This window comes from Malus domestica, chromosome 02, assembly GCF_042453785.1.
Source record: "Malus domestica chromosome 02, GDT2T_hap1".
Classification (NCBI taxonomy): Eukaryota; Viridiplantae; Streptophyta; class Magnoliopsida; order Rosales; family Rosaceae; genus Malus; species Malus domestica.
This window is the reverse complement of record NC_091662.1, coordinates 15,053,439-15,071,683: the sequence shown is the minus strand read 5'-3', so window position 1 is coordinate 15,071,683 and position 18,245 is coordinate 15,053,439. Positions and strand designations below refer to the sequence as shown.

The 18,245-nt window shown below is 37.1% G+C and overlaps 2 protein-coding genes across 3 annotated transcripts; one reads left to right on the top strand and one right to left on the bottom strand.

The window, feature by feature from the left end:
- Positions 1-8,732: 8,732 nt before the first annotated feature.
- LOC139191241 (uncharacterized) lies at positions 8,733-9,221 on the bottom strand. The gene has a single exon (XM_070811817.1). It carries the CDS (start codon positions 9,219-9,221, stop codon positions 8,733-8,735), a length of 489 nt encoding a protein of 162 aa, XP_070667918.1.
- A 1,297-nt stretch (positions 9,222-10,518) lies between these two features.
- On the top strand, positions 10,519-14,146 carry LOC103445097 (floral homeotic protein APETALA 2). Of its 2 annotated transcripts, none has more exons than XM_008384068.4 (10): positions 10,519-11,510; positions 11,655-11,680; positions 11,801-11,831; positions 11,923-12,010; positions 12,335-12,483; positions 12,676-12,720; positions 12,800-12,891; positions 13,002-13,183; positions 13,306-13,527; positions 13,632-14,146. In XM_008384068.4, exons 1-10 carry the CDS (start codon positions 10,912-10,914, stop codon positions 13,848-13,850), a joined length of 1,653 nt encoding a protein of 550 aa, XP_008382290.2. In that variant the 5' UTR covers positions 10,519-10,911; the 3' UTR covers positions 13,851-14,146.
- The last annotated feature ends 4,099 nt before the right edge of the window (positions 14,147-18,245 follow it).

Here is an 18,245-nt window from a genome sequence, read left to right as displayed (position 1 = left end):
GTGCTACAGTTTGGCGATGGTTGGCATAATTGTTTGGATTTGATGGAATTCGCCTACAACAACATTTACTATTCGAGTATTGGTATGGCACCTTTTGAGGCACTTTATGGCAAGTCTTGTCGAACACCATTATGTTGGTCAGAGATTGGCGAAAGAGTTTTAGTGGGCCCTGAGATTGTGGACGAGACTACTCAAAATGTACAGGTAATTAAGTCTAACATGAAAGCGGCCCAGGATCGACAAAAGAGTTTAGCAGATAAACATGCCACTGACCAGAGGTATAATGTAGATGATTGGGTATTTCTGAAGCTATCACGTTGGAAAGGTGTAGTACAGTTTGGAAAGAAATGCAAGCTGAGTCCTAGGTACATTGGACCGTGAATGATCACCAAGCGAGTCAGTGAGGCTGCTGACAGACTTGAGTTACCTCAAGAGTTATCCAAAGTGCATGATGTGTTTCATGTTTCAATGTTTCATCATTATGTTGGAGTTCCTTCACATGTGATTCCTCCTCAACCTCTAGAAATTAATCCGGATTTGACTTATGATGAGGAGCCAGTGACTATTTTGGATTGGAAAGATAAGGAGCTGAGGAATAAGACAGTGCGTTTGGTGAAAGTATTATGGAGAAATCACTCAGTGGAAGAGGCTACTTGGGAGACAAAAGATCGGATGAGAGAGATGTATCCACGCTTGTTTTATGATTATTAGTGGATTGTATGATTGTATAAATTTCGAGGATGAAATTTTTATAGGGTGGGTAGATTGTCATAGCCCGTCCCGAGATATATAATTTCGACGGTATGAAATTACTTATTTACCCTTGGACGTTTTGTGTGGTTATGTGAGAGGAGTTTTAGTTGGATAAATTCTAAAAAAAATTCTAAGTTTTGGAACACTTAGGACTCAAAGTGTTTTCTTTGGTTGGTTGGTGACCCACGTGGACCACACACACACCCACAAACTTTCCCTCTCTCCCGTGCCTTCTCTCTCTTTTTCCTCTCGAATTTTTGCAGAAAATCCATACAAACGTACGGATGAACGTTAAATCAACCCATTTCTGCACAGATCGAGCTTGTGATTAGTACCATCACTTTCATCTCATCATCATGAACTCAACCATACCATTTTTAGGACTTAGAAGCTTCGGAAAACCTGTGAAAAACCCTACCTTGAAATTGGCATTGTTTATGCACGTTCAAACGAAGAGTTTTTAGAGGATTTTAAGCTCACATAGAGCTTTAGAAGGTTTTCACGAAGCTCGGGGGTAGCTCGCTAGGTAGTTTTGGACGTCGGGATTATGAGTTTCAAGTTTGGCCGATTTTTCTCGAATTTCTTCGGTGAGATCCCATGATCTTTGGGGCTTTAAACAGGTAAGGAAATGTTCTACAAGTTAAGAGCTTCAATTTGGTACTGGTTTCATGAAAATTGGTTGAGAAATGATTGAGATACCAAGGTTTAATCATTTTCCAATTTTCCGGAGATGGTGACGACCGGCGAGGTTCACCGGAGAAGACAGAAGAATATTTCGTCAAAGTTGACCGAATATTCTTAATGGAGAGTAACGACGTCAGGTAATTTGGATGGAATATTCCTTTATTTTGCCGGAATATTCCTAACCGCAGTTAGGGATTCCGTTAGGGTTCCCGGCGCGTAGGTGGCGCGTCTGGCCATGCCTTGGCCTGCGCATGGCGACGCATGGGTGGTCGGAAAATTTTTCTAAAAATATTGGGATGTTCATGAGGTTGTGTAGATCACGTTGGTATATTCAAACATCCCATTTGAGCAATGTATGATAAGTTATTAGCTAGTATTGGTTATATGCTTTAAATTAACGTTTTTATAGTTGTTTCACATATAGGGGAGACTTATCCAGAGGACGAGCGCAATCAAGGGCGACTCAAGGGCTACGACCCTTCGACATACCAGTGAGTGGGCTTTTGGTTTTAAGCATATACGTATATGCTTGATATTTTCCCAAAAAAATGCATTTAAATGAGTTATGCTTTGAAAATGCCATGCCTATTGATTTATGCCTAAACCATGAAATAGAATTGTATGCTTAATATATAGTTATGGTGTTGTGGACGCTCAGGTAAGCCCAAGTGAGTTTATGAATTGTGAATGTGAATAACTATTGTGATTAATTGAGAAGCATAGAGCTCATAAACCTGCACTCCGGTGTTAGTGATTAGCTAGAAATATGGCATATGCCTGTATATAATGTCACCTCTCGCACCACATGCTCACTTTGGATCCAATTTAGGTGCACAATCTTGTCGTACAGATCATCATAGGTGGTTCCGACTCGTAGGTGACCAGCGATTTATCGCTCATCTATCATGAGAGCGTAGTATTGAGCATAATTATATTACACCCAATCTTGTCGTACAGACATTTTTAGTGGTTCTGACTTGTGTGCAGACTAGTGCCGTATAGGTCATTGTAGTGACTCCGGCTAGATTGACTAATGAGCTATGAATTCAGCCGTACAGACTTCCACAGGGGTCCCGGCTAATATGTTAAATTCCATGAATTTATTCTCACCTGAGTTACTTATTCTGTTTATATCTTGGCATGTCATACTTATGATTATGAATATGTGAAGTATGATTTGAATTGAAATATATATATATATATATATATATATATATGTTTATATTCTACATCTGGGAAAATTATACATGTTTTACGATGAGGGGTTAGAGCATTTTAATGATGAAATGGTTTTGAAAAACATTTGTTTTTGCACACTCACATTTTTTGTTTTGCCCCCCTCCAGGTTTTAGGTAAACTTGCTGTTGATGGCTTTGAGGATCTCGGCGGTTCTGACAGAATAAAATAATTGTAGGACGTCTTCTGGTACTGTATAATTAGTACTTGTCCTACTGGGCTGCACCTAGACTTTATATGCTCTGATTAGGAGTATTTACACTTGTATCTCACTCCTAGCATTTCCTGTGACGTACCCTGACCGAGATCAAGGCATACTGGCCGTCACGTGAGGGTGACGTAGTCATGTGTATAGTGCGGAAGCAATTAAGATAAGAAATGTACGAATATTCAAAAACCGAAACAACTAGAGTGCACTAGAAAACAGGAAGTGTTAGGAGTCAATTACAAAAGTAAATACTCATAATCAGAGCATAATAAGTCTAGGTGCAGTCCAGAAGGACAAATAATAGTTATACAATACCAGGAATGTCCTACTATTATTTAGATATGTTAGAACCATCGAAATCCTCAAGGCCACCGACAGAAAGCTTACCTAAAACCTGGAGGGGCGCAAAACAGGAAACGTGAGTGGGCAAAACAAATGTTTTAGAAAACCATTTCATTTATCAACATATCTAACCCCTCGCTGTAAAACATGTATAATTTTTCCCAGAATCAAGATATATGCATATACATAAATATATATGAAATTATATCAATTCAAATCATGCTTCACATAATCATATTCATATGTATGTCATGCCAAGATATAACAGAGTAAGCAATTCTGGTAAGAATAATTTCATATAAATATAACATGTTAGCTGGAACCCCTGCGGTGGTCTGTACAGCTGAAATCATAGCTCAAAAGTCAATCTAGCCGGAGTCACTACAATGACCTCTACGGCACTATACTACACAAGAGTCAGAACCAAATGAAAAGGTATGTACAATAATAATGGGTGTAATATAATCATGCTCAATACTACTTTTACATAATAGCTGGCGATAAATCGCTAGACACTTACGAGTCGGAACCACCATCAAGTATATAAATATATACTGAAAACCAAAAGCCCACTCACTGGTATGTTGAAGGGTCATAGCCCCTGAGTCGCCCTTGAATGACCTCGTCCTCGGGATAAGTCTCACATATATTCGAAGTAACTATAAAAACGTTATTTTAGAGCACATACACAAAACTAGCTAATAACTTCTCATACAATGCTCAATTTTGGTATTTGAATATACCACAGTGACCTACACAACCTCAGGATCATTCCCAAATTTTTAGAATATTTTTCCGACCACCCACGCTCCGCCACGTGCCGGCCAAGGCACAGCCAGACGTGCCGCCCACGCGGGGGCACATGCCAGGCATGCTGACGGCGTCAGTTAACGCCGTTAGGAATATTCCGTTAACTCCCAGCATATTCCGTTAGATTCTTAACGACATCAGCTAACGCCGTTAGCAGATTCCGTCAAAATTGACGAAATATGCCACCTTCTTCTCCGACGAGTCACTGAACGCCGTCGACTTCGCCGGTTTCTGGATAAATCTTTAAAACGCTTATTCTTCTTCGTTTCTTCACCATTTTTCATGAAACTTGAACCATTGGAAAGCTAGAGATGAGAGGAACGATGTTATACTTGTTTGAAGCCTCGAAAACCACTGAATCACGCCTGAGCAAGCTCGATAATTCTGACCAAACTTGTAGTGCTTTGATCTCAGTCCTCCAACGTCCAATTCACTCAAATTTTCTTCTCCGAGCCTCACAATGACGTCCTAAAACTTCTTATGTCCTTAAAATTCCCTAAAACACAAGATTTTGTCCACATGAACAGTGACCAAAATTGGAGCTAGGGTTTCCACGTGAAATCGTAGGTTTCCTTACCTAAAAATGGTACCAATCGATTCGTCTGAGCCTCACGAACACAATGGTGATCTTAAAACCTTCGATCTACAAGGTTTGAAAGGGTTTCTGGGTTGGTCCGTATGAAGAAGGGAGGGAGAGAGTGAGAGTCTGCGAGAGAGAAATAGCATAGGAATGAGAGAGAAAAATATGGGTGTGTGTGTGGTCCAAAAGCCACCAATCAACACTAAGAAAAGTCTTAGTTCTAATTGGGTCACCAATCTAAAACAACTTAACCCAATAATAACTCATACACATCATTTAACGTCTGAGGGCAATTCCGTCATTCCACGTCATCAAGAATAATCTTCCGGGACGGGCTGTGACATCTTGTCTATTAGTGCACATTAGTAGCTTTCAGTTTTTACTTATTAGTATATTTCTTATCTTTATTGCTTCCGCATTGTGCATATGGCTACGTCACCCTCACGTGACGGCTAGCATGCCTCTATCTCGGTCGGGGTGTGTCATTCTGTATCTACCATTTGAATGAATTAAATAGCTAGTAACCAATAGTTTTGAAAAAGTATTATATATATATTTTTATAAGTACATTGATATTTTTACACTAAAAAAATGGGAGTTCGGCTAAGCCACACAATGAGCAGCCTAATTTAGTATCGAATTCGCCATCCACGAGATTTGAACCTAAGACCTCTCACTTCCAAATGATGAGGAATATCACCAAATTGTAGTACTGAGTGACAGTATTATACTTTATTTAGGATTTATTAAAAATGGAATTATAAAGACACACTCACGAAGAATTCAACTCTAAAAAGTTTTTGCAAACTAGAACTAATAAAATTACAATAAAGTATGGTTAATTACAAAGCAATGAGCAGACTTCAAGAACTTTGAAGCTAAACCCATCAGAAATTGCATGATTACAAAGAATAATTGAAGAGTCGTTAAACCACTTGTTACACGAGGTCATGTGAGAATAAAAAATTTTAGATTATATATTAGGAGTTAGATACTCATGGGTCTAAATGCACCAGCTAATCATTGTTATAACTCATATTCACTAAGTGAAATAGATCTAACAAATCAAACAGCTTCACCCTTTCAGACATAGGTCTAAAAGAGATCTAGCATACCAAGGCAAAAACTAAAATGAAATATCTCTCCTAAACAGATAAATCAAAATCATTAAGCTCCAAATGACTTCGCAGAAATTCTTAAAACATAATCAAACTGAACAAAAAAAAACCGAGCAACGCATATCCTAACAATTTTAAGTTTTTATCCACTATTGATGTTTTGACTGATTCCTAGTTACAAAATTCATTTAAGACCTTCCATTGCAAAGTGAGAACGTGATTTTCTCAAGTAGTGTGAGAAGGTGTTGCGAATTCAAAACCCTAATTCAAAGTATAAGATCTTGTTTGGTATGAATTTTTTTTTTAAAAGTAGCTTTTTAAAAAAAATTGGTTAAAATTGTGTTTGGTAAATAAAAAAAAAGTTCTCAAAATTATGAGTCCAAAATAACAGAAAGTAAAAACAACTTTACTCCTGCTTCTGAAAACAATACTTTTTCTCACAGCACATGAACGCCAAACTAGGCCTAAGTCCAGTGTTAATGTTTGTAAAAACATTGTTTTGACTGAAAACACCGCCACGTTTACATAATACAGTCACATTATTCAAATGAAGGACCACATGTTGAAAAGGTATAACATGGAGGAGAAGTTATCTTGTTATAAAAGTTGTTTGAGTAATTAAACATATGAATAATTAACAAGGGAAGGTGGAGAGGACGCGAGAAAGAGGGAGAGTGATGGGGGGAGGTGGAGAGAAAGGGCCAGAAAAATACGAGGTACAGCAAATGGGAAGGGGGCCAAGGAGGAAGCCATTGGTTGCTGGCTGGCTAAACAAGAACGAAAGAGGCAAAGGTGGCCCTCTTCCCGTACTCTTGGATTCGACAATTTTAGAAAGACCTTCCTTTTCCTATCATTATTCCCATTCCTTTTTCTAATACCAAACCAAACCCAGTAATCACAACCAACCTCTCTCTCTCTCCTTGTCTCTCCTCTCTCTCTGCCATTTCTTTTTTTGAGGTCCTTGAGTCACACACAACAATTATACCCCTTTTTGGTTTCCCAAAATGCCCCTATTGTCCATCCACTATTTACTGCCCTCTCTCTTATGGTAAAAACCAGGTGAAAGATGGGAAAACCTAAATTTGTGACGATGAAATTTAATATTATTTAAGGAATTTTAAAAAGACGGAATCGAAATGATAAAATTTTATTTTTTAGATTTTGTGTTTTTTTTTTGTTTGGTTAATCTAAAAGAACATTGAGATTTGAATACGAAATTTGCTATTTTTAAAATCTCCCCAACTCCAAGTATTTTTTTTTTTCACGAGGAAATTTTAAATTTTTATATTTATGAATCCAAATAAGAGAATTGCTATATTTCAATTTATAAATTCTGACTTTTGTAAGTAGCTAACAAAGGCAATTGAGTAATTAGCCATCTTATTTAATCTTTGGGTTGTCTATTTCCATTAGTGGGTGAGGAGAGAGTGAGCGAGAAAAGAAGAGAGAATGCTTTTCGATTTGGTTAACGTGGGAAAGTTTGGTAAAAAAAAAGAGATGATTATTTCTTTTTTCACCATTTCCCCGTCTAATCTATCCATCCATGCGCCTTAATTTGATCAAACCCACCAATCAAAATAAGAAACAAAAATTATTGTGTTTAATATTGCCGTCTAATGGCAAGTGGCCATTTACCACAGTGGTGGAAAGAAGTTGAGCCCTTACGTGACGGCGTGAGTTCAAACCTCGTCAGTGACTAATCTAACAAGATTTATTATATGACAAAATAAACCATTGTGGTCTAATGATATGATTTTCAACTTTATTATAAGTGAGACCAAAGTTCTAAAAGATGTTAAGTGCTAGTTGACGACAGATTGAAGCTTAGACGGACTAAACAGATTTAAATAAATTTATTATATATACTAACCCAAGTCGACACCCTTTGTGTGAAACAGTTTTTTTTTTTTTTTTTTTTGGAAAATATATGGGAGGGACTAGAGAGAGAAGTTTGAGAGAAATGTGAAAACGACGTAGAGAGTGACAGGAAGATAAAAAACTTGGAAGTGGAGAGAGGTTTATGTTTATATTTTTTATTTCTACAAATTAGAGATATATTATGATAATGTGGGTGAGAGAAAGAAAAAACAACAAAATTTGGTTTGTGCGAAATTATATTATTACTCATGATTTTATTTTGTGATATAAGATCAAATTATCTTTTCATTCTCTTTTTATTAATAACGAGAATTTTATTAATAGGTAATTTAGATATATATATATATATATATGTATATATACATACGAATGAGTGCCTATTAATATTTAAAAATAATTAGTTTACTTAAATATAAATATGTATTATAAATAATTAATGGGCCTTATTTGAGTATAAACAAAAGAATGTTGGGCTTCATTTTTTTTTTATGAAATCATATTTGTATGACCCTTATTAATTAGGATTTCATAAAAAAGACAACAGGGTCGCATCCTTATTAATCTGCGTTTCTCCTCCCCTTGCAGATTGAAAACAGCAAAAAAATTGAAATTATAATCTCACTTTTCTGGCTTCCAAAGAGTTATCAACCAAGTCTAGGCCACCTAACACCCGCTGAATCTTTTTCTTATTTTACCTTCTGACTTGGGCTAAAATGTGATGGATGACCACCGCGTAGCGCTTAAACGTCATCTAAGCCGATTTTTTGAACATAAAGTGGGGCAGAGTGTGTAAACGACACTTATGATACTAAATCATTATTATTATTAGCTTGTTACTCGTTAGCTTATTTGACTCAAATCTCCACCTCTCTAACGTAAAATATCACTGTATATAAAACAAAAAACACAGTGTACTTGACACAAAGCATGCAACTTATCACTTTCTCTCTCCTAAACTAATTTATTCCCCCACCGCAACCAGTGGCGGATCCAGGATTTTAAATTCGGGGGGTCCTAATAATAAAGGTCAAAAAATTTATAGACAAAAATAACATTGAAATGTTAAATATAATACATTTCATTCAAAAATCATGTGCAAAACAACATTACAAGCTATAAAATCCTAATTCAAGCGTCCACAACGAGGTTTCATAGTCTGAAAATGTTCCATGATAGCTTCATTACCAATACATGAAAAAACATCTTTCTCAATGTAAACAACTAAGCTGTCACTCAACCATTGATCTCCCATTTTGTTGCGAAGTGGACCCTTAATGATATTCATAGCGGAAAATGCCCTCTCCACTGAAGCGGTTGCAACCGGTAAAACCAAAGCCAACTGAACAAGCAAATATACATATGCAAATGTTCGATGCAACCCTTTCTCCACCATTTTCTTAGCAAGCTCATTAATCCCCCATAATTGAGAAAAATCATTATCAGAATGCACAAAATGAATGTAAATATCAAGTTGATCTTGAAGTGCCAATCTATCTCGATCCATGAAATCTTTAGGATACATCTGAGCAAGGCGGACAAGCTTCTCTTTATCAAAAGCTACAAATGAATCATTCGGACTCAAACATGCCAAGCAAATGATATTTACATTCATTTTGTGCGTTCTGATAATGATTTTTCTCAATTGCGGGGGATTAATGAAAAATCTTATCAATAATACCCGAACAAGTAGATGGTGCTATTGGCTTTGGCTTGAAAAATCTTTCCATATTTCTTATTTCTAAACTACACATTTAACCAAAAACACAAAACATATACCAATCAACCAATAAACAAAAATTCCATCTAAATTTCAATGATAAAATGATTATACAAACATAAAACATATCAATAATAGACTAAAATCGCCACCAATATCTAATATAATTTAATTGAGATTAGATTAATACCAAAAAACTTACTTGAATTTTGAACCAAATAGTGGTGGCTTGGAGAATTGAAACAAGTCGAGGTAAAATATTGGAGTAATATAATTATAATATGGGATTGGGTGGGATTAGAAATTTTGGGTTTTGGTTTTGGGTGAATATAAGAAAGATGGGGGGATTAGGGGGAATGGAAAAGCAGGAACTGGGGGGTGGGGAAGGAAGAGTGACTCGGGATGGCCCATCATGTGGGCTAGGCGTTAAAAGGTCTTGGGAATCATGGACAAGCGGTTGGTTTAAAAAAAAAAATAAATAAAAAAAATAAACAAATTGGCCAAAACACTGCGTTTTGGACCAATTTTTTAAAAGGCCCTTAGGCCCTGTTCTTTCTTCTTCCCCCTGTCTTCTTTTCTTCCCCCTGTCTTCTTCTCCGTTGCAAGCTGCAACCTGCAGCACATGACAGCACAGATCCTGCTTCGAGGGGTCCCCCAGAAAATTTTTAGTAGCATTTTAGGATTGCCGGAGGGTCCTGGGACCTCCCAGGTCCCTCTGTAGATCCGCCACTGACCGCAACTGTAAAAATATCTATGTATGTATAAGAATAAAAAATAAATAAAAACTTGCCAAAATGTATCAAAAAGTCTAAAATAACGAGAGATTTTTTTAGTGTAATCAGAACACAAAGTAGTACATTACGTGTTACCATATAATTGGTGAGATATGTGTGTTAAAAAATTAATGACTTAAAAATAAAATTTATCACCATTTGTATAAAAACAAGTGGCATATTACATGTGTTTCGGTCATAATAAAAAATTTCTTTAAAATAACTCTAAACACAAGTAATACATATATTTCACACTTATTTTAAATGAAAAACTTAACATAATTAAGTGCAATAATAAATTAGTGATTTTAAAAATTAATATAACCAATTAAAAAAAAACAAATTGTATAACTTCGTACGATATTTCAAAGATCTTTTCGAAACAAAAATAGAAAAGAAAGGGTTCACCAAAAAAAAAAAAAAGAAAAAGGAAAAGAAAGAGAGAGAAAACCATGAGTCATTGAAAAGAAAGGAAGGCAAGTGGTTAGAGAGACGTATTAAGAAGAGTGTTGTGGGATTCTTGAGCTAAAGCTTTGCTGAAAACTGGCCTCGTCCATATGCTGTATTTGGCAGTTTAGTCGCCACTCCAACACAAGATCCTGCATCACCTCCACTCTCTCTCTCTCTAGCTCCATAGCTCGTCCTTATAGCTCTCCTCTCTTTCTCTCTCTAACTTTTTTCCTCTTCGTGTTTCCTTGTTCAAGTTGATGCCTTTTTGCCACGCTGAATTCTGAGTTTGATGTAAAAAACGAAACCGACACTTAACCAGACAGCTGGTAGGCAAGCGAGAGACAGGGAAGATAAAAAAAAAAATGTGGGATCTCAATGACTCGCCTGATCAGCGGCCACGTGGCGAGGAATCTGAAGGCTGCTCCTCCCAGAAGACCTCCGCCGACGGAGACGAGGAAAAGAGGAAACGGGTCGGATCCGTGTCCAATTCAAGCTCGTCGGCGGTGGTCATCGAGGAGGACGGATCAGACCAAGAGGAAGATCAGGACGACGGGCCCACCAAGCTGGCCAAGAAGCAAGGAGGAGGTGGGGGAAAGATATTCGGGTTCTCCGTGGCCCACGAGGAGTCCATGGATAGTGATCCGCCCGCGACCGTCACCAGACAGTTCTTTCCGGTAGAGCTAGACTATTCCTCCTCCTCTAATCTTGACGTAATGGGGCCCGCAGAGGGCGGCGGTAGCATCCCACCACCTCCTTCTACATCGTCGTCGTTTCCCCGAGCCCACTGGGTTGGGGTCAATTTCGGGCAGTCGGATTCGGGCAGCCCCGGAAATCCGCCGCCCGCCGGGGAGGCCTCCCACCAGCCCATGAAGAAGAGCCGGCGTGGGCCCCGCTCCAGGAGCTCCCAGTACCGGGGTGTTACGTTTTACCGGAGGACTGGCCGTTGGGAGTCTCATATTTGGTCAGTTAAATAGTTATAACTTGTACTTCCGTTCCTATATCTTACTTTCAACATTTCTCCATATTATTTAGCCAATCACAAATTTTCGTTTTCTATTTTTAATTTTTCCTTTTTGGGTTTTTGATTTGTTCTTTGGATATACAGGGATTGTGGGAAGCAAGTTTATCTTGGTAAGAATTTCGTACTTTTGTTTGGTACTTTTTTTCTTTATTGCAAAAATTTCTTACTTTGGATATACATTCTGATGAGATGAGATGGGTTTTTCTTTTCTGCAAAATTTGATTTTATAGGTGGATTTGACACAGCGCATGCAGCTGCTCGGTGAGCCCTTTGTTTCCCAATAATAATTAATATTATTATTATCCCACATTTTGTTAATCTGAATTAATTTGGGGAATTAATTAAAATGCAGGGCGTACGACAGGGCGGCGATCAAGTTCCGGGGAGTGGAGGCGGACATAAATTTTAGCATAGAGGATTATGAAGAAGACTTGAAGCAGGTGAGTTCATGGGTGAGAGTGTGTGGTGTGTACGGTCTCCGAGAAACAGAGAAAGGATTTTGTACTTATCTTCGACAGTTTTAATTTTATTATACCTTATCTTAAACAGTAGCAGCAAATACATAATTTTAATAAAAACTATACTAGCGATATTCTACGTTGAATTCATTCAAACAATGAAACGAAGATTTGAACTTGAACATGAAAGTTTAAAATCGATTATTTTGAGCATGGGAAATTAAGATCCAGAATTTTGGTTTTCTAGGGATGAATTATGATGTTAATGTTGTTTTTCTTGCATGGAATGGAACACTCAACCACAAGAAGATGAGGAATTTAACGAAGGAGGAATTTGTGCATGTACTTCGCCGACAAAGCACCGGGTTCCCGAGAGGGAGCTCTAAATATAGAGGGGTCACCTTGCACAAGTGTGGCAGATGGGAGGCCAGGATGGGCCAATTTTTAGGCAAAAAGTAAGCACACAAATAATAGCGCTATTGCCACCACCTTTGGTCCCTGTGTTATTATTATTAATTGATTAAACTGTTTAATTAGCTTCCATCCTTCTCACTAATTTCTCACTGTTTTTGTTTGTTTATTTTACTATTTTTCTTCATTAATTTTGCGACAATATTTTTAACTTTTTAAGCTAAATGGTTTGGCAGATACGTTTATCTGGGATTGTTTGACACTGAGGTTGACGCTGCAAGGTGTGTAAATGTGTGTGTGTGTGTGTGTGTGTGTGTGTGTATTGTAGTCTTTAGTAATTTTATTTTTCGATTCTTGTAGGGCTTATGACAAAGCAGCAATCAAGTGTAATGGCAAAGAAGCTGTCACAAACTTTGATCCCAGCATCTACGATAACGAGCTCAACTCCTCTGGTAAATTTAATTAAATTGGAAAACATTGATGGATTGTAGTTTGATGATGAGTATATGTTCAATCTTGATTTAATTAGTATAATTATTCATTTCAATATGTATTTGCGTAGAATCATCGGGTGTTATTGCTGCGGATCACAATCTCGATTTGAGTTTGGGCAGCACAAACTCAAAGAAAAACAATCAAGCATTAGGGAATGATCATCATAGCCAAAATGTTGCAATGGAACACCAGCATTCTGTCTCGATGCAACTTGATGCCGATTGGAGGAGTCAAGGACTTCGGCCTAAGGTATCTTATGTTGCCACATTATGAATGTAGACCATAATTAATTAGGTTAACATAAGTCTGATTAGAGAACATTTCATACATTATTAACCATTTCTGAAGTTTTTGTTTCCTTCGTTTAATAGCTTAACATACAACGAGATCGATCAAGAGACGACATTGATGCTCAGAGAAGAGACGGGTACTCGGAGAGTGAAGCCATGCAGCTTCTACTCCGAACAAACCTTCAATCTCAAGCCCCAGCTGAAGTACATAAATATGGGCAGTTCAGCAGGAGGCCTACTGCTGGAGACATTCAAATGTCTCACAATTTCCCACCAAATTTCAACTCACCAAATTATCATCATGTGAGGATATTTAATATTTAATTATACTCATAATTTCCTATAGTACATTGTGAAGTTAATGGTGATAATTGCTTATTATAATTTTTTTTTTTTTTTTGATGTAGATTCAGTTTCCGAGCAGCAGCGAAGGAGGCGGCCGCATTGGCAGTGATCTTTCACTGTCAACGAGCGACCACCAACAACAATGGCAATCCGCAACTCCGACCTCCAATTTATTTGCAACCGCTGCAGCATCATCAGGATTCCCACCACAACTTAGACCGTTGCCCACGCAAAACAGCTGGCTGCAGAAAAATGGGTTCCACACTCTCGCCAGACGCTAATTACGCTAGCTTAGCTCTTTGATCATGACCTCTTAATCAAGATTTTTCTGCATCTCCACGTCCCCGATTCTTGTTAATTACGATCAGTCCTCTTGATTATGTTTATTTTGTAAGCACCAAATCGGCAAGTCTAGTTCTTTCAGAGCCCCAAGTCAAAGATTTTAGAACAAGGACGGGAAATTCTCCTAGTTTGTGGGAAATGAAATCAAATGCATGCTCTCTTTGGTGTTTTACCAAAAACAAAATGTATGGTCATTTTGTCCAACTAACAAATGAATGGAGTAGATCTTCAACTAGATTTTCTGATTCTGACAACAATAATTGATTTCTTCTTTTATATTTTTGGTTTTTTATATTATTTGCTTAAAGCCTAGAGTACTATTTATCACAGAGTACTAATACTATCAACTTTTTGTAACATATTCGTAAATCTCTATCATTAATATGTTAATTAATATTTTTATAATAATTCAATTATTAACAATGACGCTATATTTTAAATAGTTGTTCTTCTCGCTAACATACTATTTTAAAAAAATTTGTTTAGGCGTTAGGCGGCTGGTTACTGCTCGGATTAATCATTAAGCGTTTGAAAATTAAGAAATGACGCATAGACTTGCTTAGCTTCTGCCTAACCCGTCTAAGTGCTAAGCGTTAAACTCTAATCCACTGTCCGACTAGCGCCTAGTATCTTTTAGAATATTGCTCTTACTCTCTAGTCTCTACTACGGTATCTATCATTTTTAATAAATGAAAGTTTGGCCACAAAAGTTGGGGTTGGAGTGCTGATTCTTTAGTTACCTAATGGGGTAATGCGTGACATAATTTAGGTGAAAAACAGAGTGGAGGAAAATGTAGGGTTAAAAATTTCTATTAAAAGAGGGGTGGAGACAGAATAAAAGGAGCTATACGAGAAGGGGTTGTTTTGTAAATGTGTTGGAAATATAAACGCGATGGTGATGAATAGTCGCTATCATCGGTGTCCTTTGAATCAGTTCTCTCCGCCAAAAGCAGTCAGACACTGCTCTTATGACGAGAGGGACCCTTCATTCTAGCCTCAAAGGACATAAACAAATAAAGCAACATATTTATAAATTAATTAATATATTTTATATTAAAAAAGTTGATGGCCAAAGGGGTACAAGGGTTAGGGTTTCAAATTAGAGAAATGATGGTAACTACAGAGTTGTTTTCATTTTTCACACATTTATGCGTAATTTTATGTCGTGTTTCTAATTATAAATAAAAAAGAGTTTAGAGTTAATTTGTGCCTTGTTTTTGTCTGTCTTTTCAATTTGATGACTATAAATAAAGAATAATGTGCAAAAAAAGAAAAATTGCTTGTGTTTAACGGTTTCCTAAAGTTAATCGTTAGTTTTGAAAAACAAAATATGATTGTTCTTTAAAAGTTGCCAACACTATTAAATTTTAAACTGCTCAAATCTAACGATAAATATGTATCTGCATTGAGTATGGTACTAAAAACAAATTTAATGGAATGAGATCAAGCTTAATGAGTGGGTTAGACCTAGAACATGAATAAAGAAAGGAAAAACAGAAACTTAATATATTAAAAAAGAAACGAACACAAAAAGTTAGTGACCAAATGCGTAGAAGGGTTAGGGTTCCACTTGGCCGTTTTGCGAATAAAAAAAAACTGGGGCCAAGTTCGATGAGTGGGTTAGACCTAGAACATGCGACAATACGAAGAAAACGTTTTCAACTTTCTATTTTTTATTCATAAAAATGGTACATAATAATATGTTAATCATCCACCACATTTAGATAGTGTAAGTTGGGTAGATGCGAATAAAATACAAGAGTTGCTTCCATCATCCTGCGCGTCACACCAAAGGTTTTTAATATGCTCATACAAATATATTCTCCTCTCTTTCGCTATCGATCCTCACATTTTTTCGAAGTCTTCATCGGATTACATGTTATACAAATGTATACGAAAAACTTTAGGAGTGGGATTTCGTTTTGCGGGATATGAAAAAACCAATCGAGGCGGACCTATGAATATAAATATACGAAAGGTACTTTGTCAATATCCTGGCTTCGTAGCTGTAAAATATTCTACGTACTTACGTTTCGAAGGCAGCATGGAGTGTTGTACTTTCGTTTTGGGGATGGCATATATGTTGATTAATTAGTTGTAATCATGGATTAAGCATTGTAAGTAGGCATCTGATCAACCAAAGAGCAAAAGATTCTGTCCCTTGCATGTGAGAGCGGTAAACAAGGCCTGCGAAGCAAAGAATCGTACGCAGCCCCTCTCATTTTTACTGCCACTTTTCTTCATTGTTCTTTTGACTTAGAAGTAGAAGCCAAATGTAGTGCTTCTAAATCATTTGAAGAACATAAAACTATTTTGTGCGTAATTTAGAATATTTAAAGAATATAAAATTTGAGAAAATTTCACAATTCCTTAGTAAACTTTTTAGTGAACATTATGGAATTGTATTCTTTGCTTTATATCACATTTCAGTATTGTGATTTACTTTTAGGCTTCATATTTTCATGTTTATCGGTGTATAATATGACATTAACGTTCAATGTCTAAATTACAAACAAAAAAAAAAGAAAAAAAGAAGAAGATATGTTACACTTTTAGAATGAAATTGCTATTACTATAACTCGTTAGTGTTCACATTCGGAACTTCTTATTACACATGCGTCAACGTGATTGTATTTCAAAACACAAGGTACGTTAGACCAAGGGCGGATCCACATAGGGACCAAGGTCTCTTGTGCCCATAGGGTATTTGACTATTTGATAAATATCTCGACAGTACACGTTGACATATGTCTACATTTGTCATGTGCATGACATGGTTTGATAGATGACAACATGGTGCACCAATTATTTGACGATATGTCTAATTGAAATATTTTGCGATGCTTCCATCTAAAAGACTTGGATCTTCCTTGAATCCTTGATTTGCTAACCCTAAAATTTGAGGTTAAAGAAGTAATTTTCTCACATGTTTTTATTTGCTTTGTATAGAATGAATAATACAAAAATTTTGTGTGCCGTAGATTTCTTGATCAGTGTTATGTGTGAAGTGGTCCAAGGCACTAACATTTGCACGGGGCTTTATATAATTTAGGTTTGAATTGACTGGAGGAAAAACTGCAATTTCCAAAAGGGAACAAAGCGACACTGTCCTCTACTAGCTTAAAGCCCCTCGCCTAAGATCCTTCCCTGTGCATCGGATCTACGAAGCACTGCCATTTCTCAGACAAACAGATCATTTATCCCACTCTCTATATGCATCTCTCATCATATGCTTTCTACCATTAAATTTTGGTGAAAAAAAAAATAAAACAAAAAGGTGAAAGGCTAATAACTGATAACACAGCTATATGAATTAATGTTATTATTGCATATGTGTGTGTACTAGGAGTGTGGGGACCAATTGGAAAATGAAACAGAAAACTAAAAGAAGGAAAGTGCGATTGATTGTCTTGTTACATTCTTGTAACCGTTGATTCTAAAAATTACACAGCTTATGTGGTACGCATAACGAAATAACTAAGAGCTAATTACATTCTTCGGTATGCAAATGTGCCAATTTGCTACCGAGCTTGGCCGGGCAAATGTCTTGAATGTGATGGATATGGTGAAATGCGTTTCTGTACTTCTGAATCGAGTGACTTCAGCGGAGAAAGGAACACTCTTGGACTTGGGTTCTATAACTTGAATTCAAAGTTCTGCCAATTGTTGTGAAGTTCAATACTGCTTCGACTATCTATGTGTCGAAATCTACAAGTAACACATCACTTCACCGAGAAAGGTGATGAAGTGACCTCTTTCGGCGAAAGAATAAAAAATTATTCGCTGGCTTAGACTTGAGATAAATAATCATTCAGACCTTAGAGAGTCCCTGTCCAACCAGACAACTGAGACTTCGAAGACAAATTGACTCTATAACTCCGCCCTTTTCTATCCAATAGCTTGCCTTTGCTGGTTTCTTCTGGAAAACCTTGTCTATCCAGTCAGTCGTTGTCCGTTGGCTGCCAACCCAAACTCGTCTATCCTGTTGAAATTTGTGCTGACGATTAGTGAAAAAGTTAGTTTTCTCAATTCACCTAGGACTCGACGGAACCATCAACATTTCATTGCTGAGCACTTCATCGTTGGACTAAAACTTACAACCTCCTTCCTAAACCATCAATTGTTTCGGCCTAAATCAAGAATTTCAGGCCTAAAAACATAAAAATATGGTGTTATTTATCATGTGTGGATTCAGAGATGGATTCATTAAGGGATCTGGGTGATCCTGGGACCACCCGAAAGCCTAAATAAGTGGCTATGCAGACCTCCGAGGACCATCCAAGTCTGGGAATGTGGTGTGGTCGAGGCGAAAAGTACAATGGCGATTGCAGGTC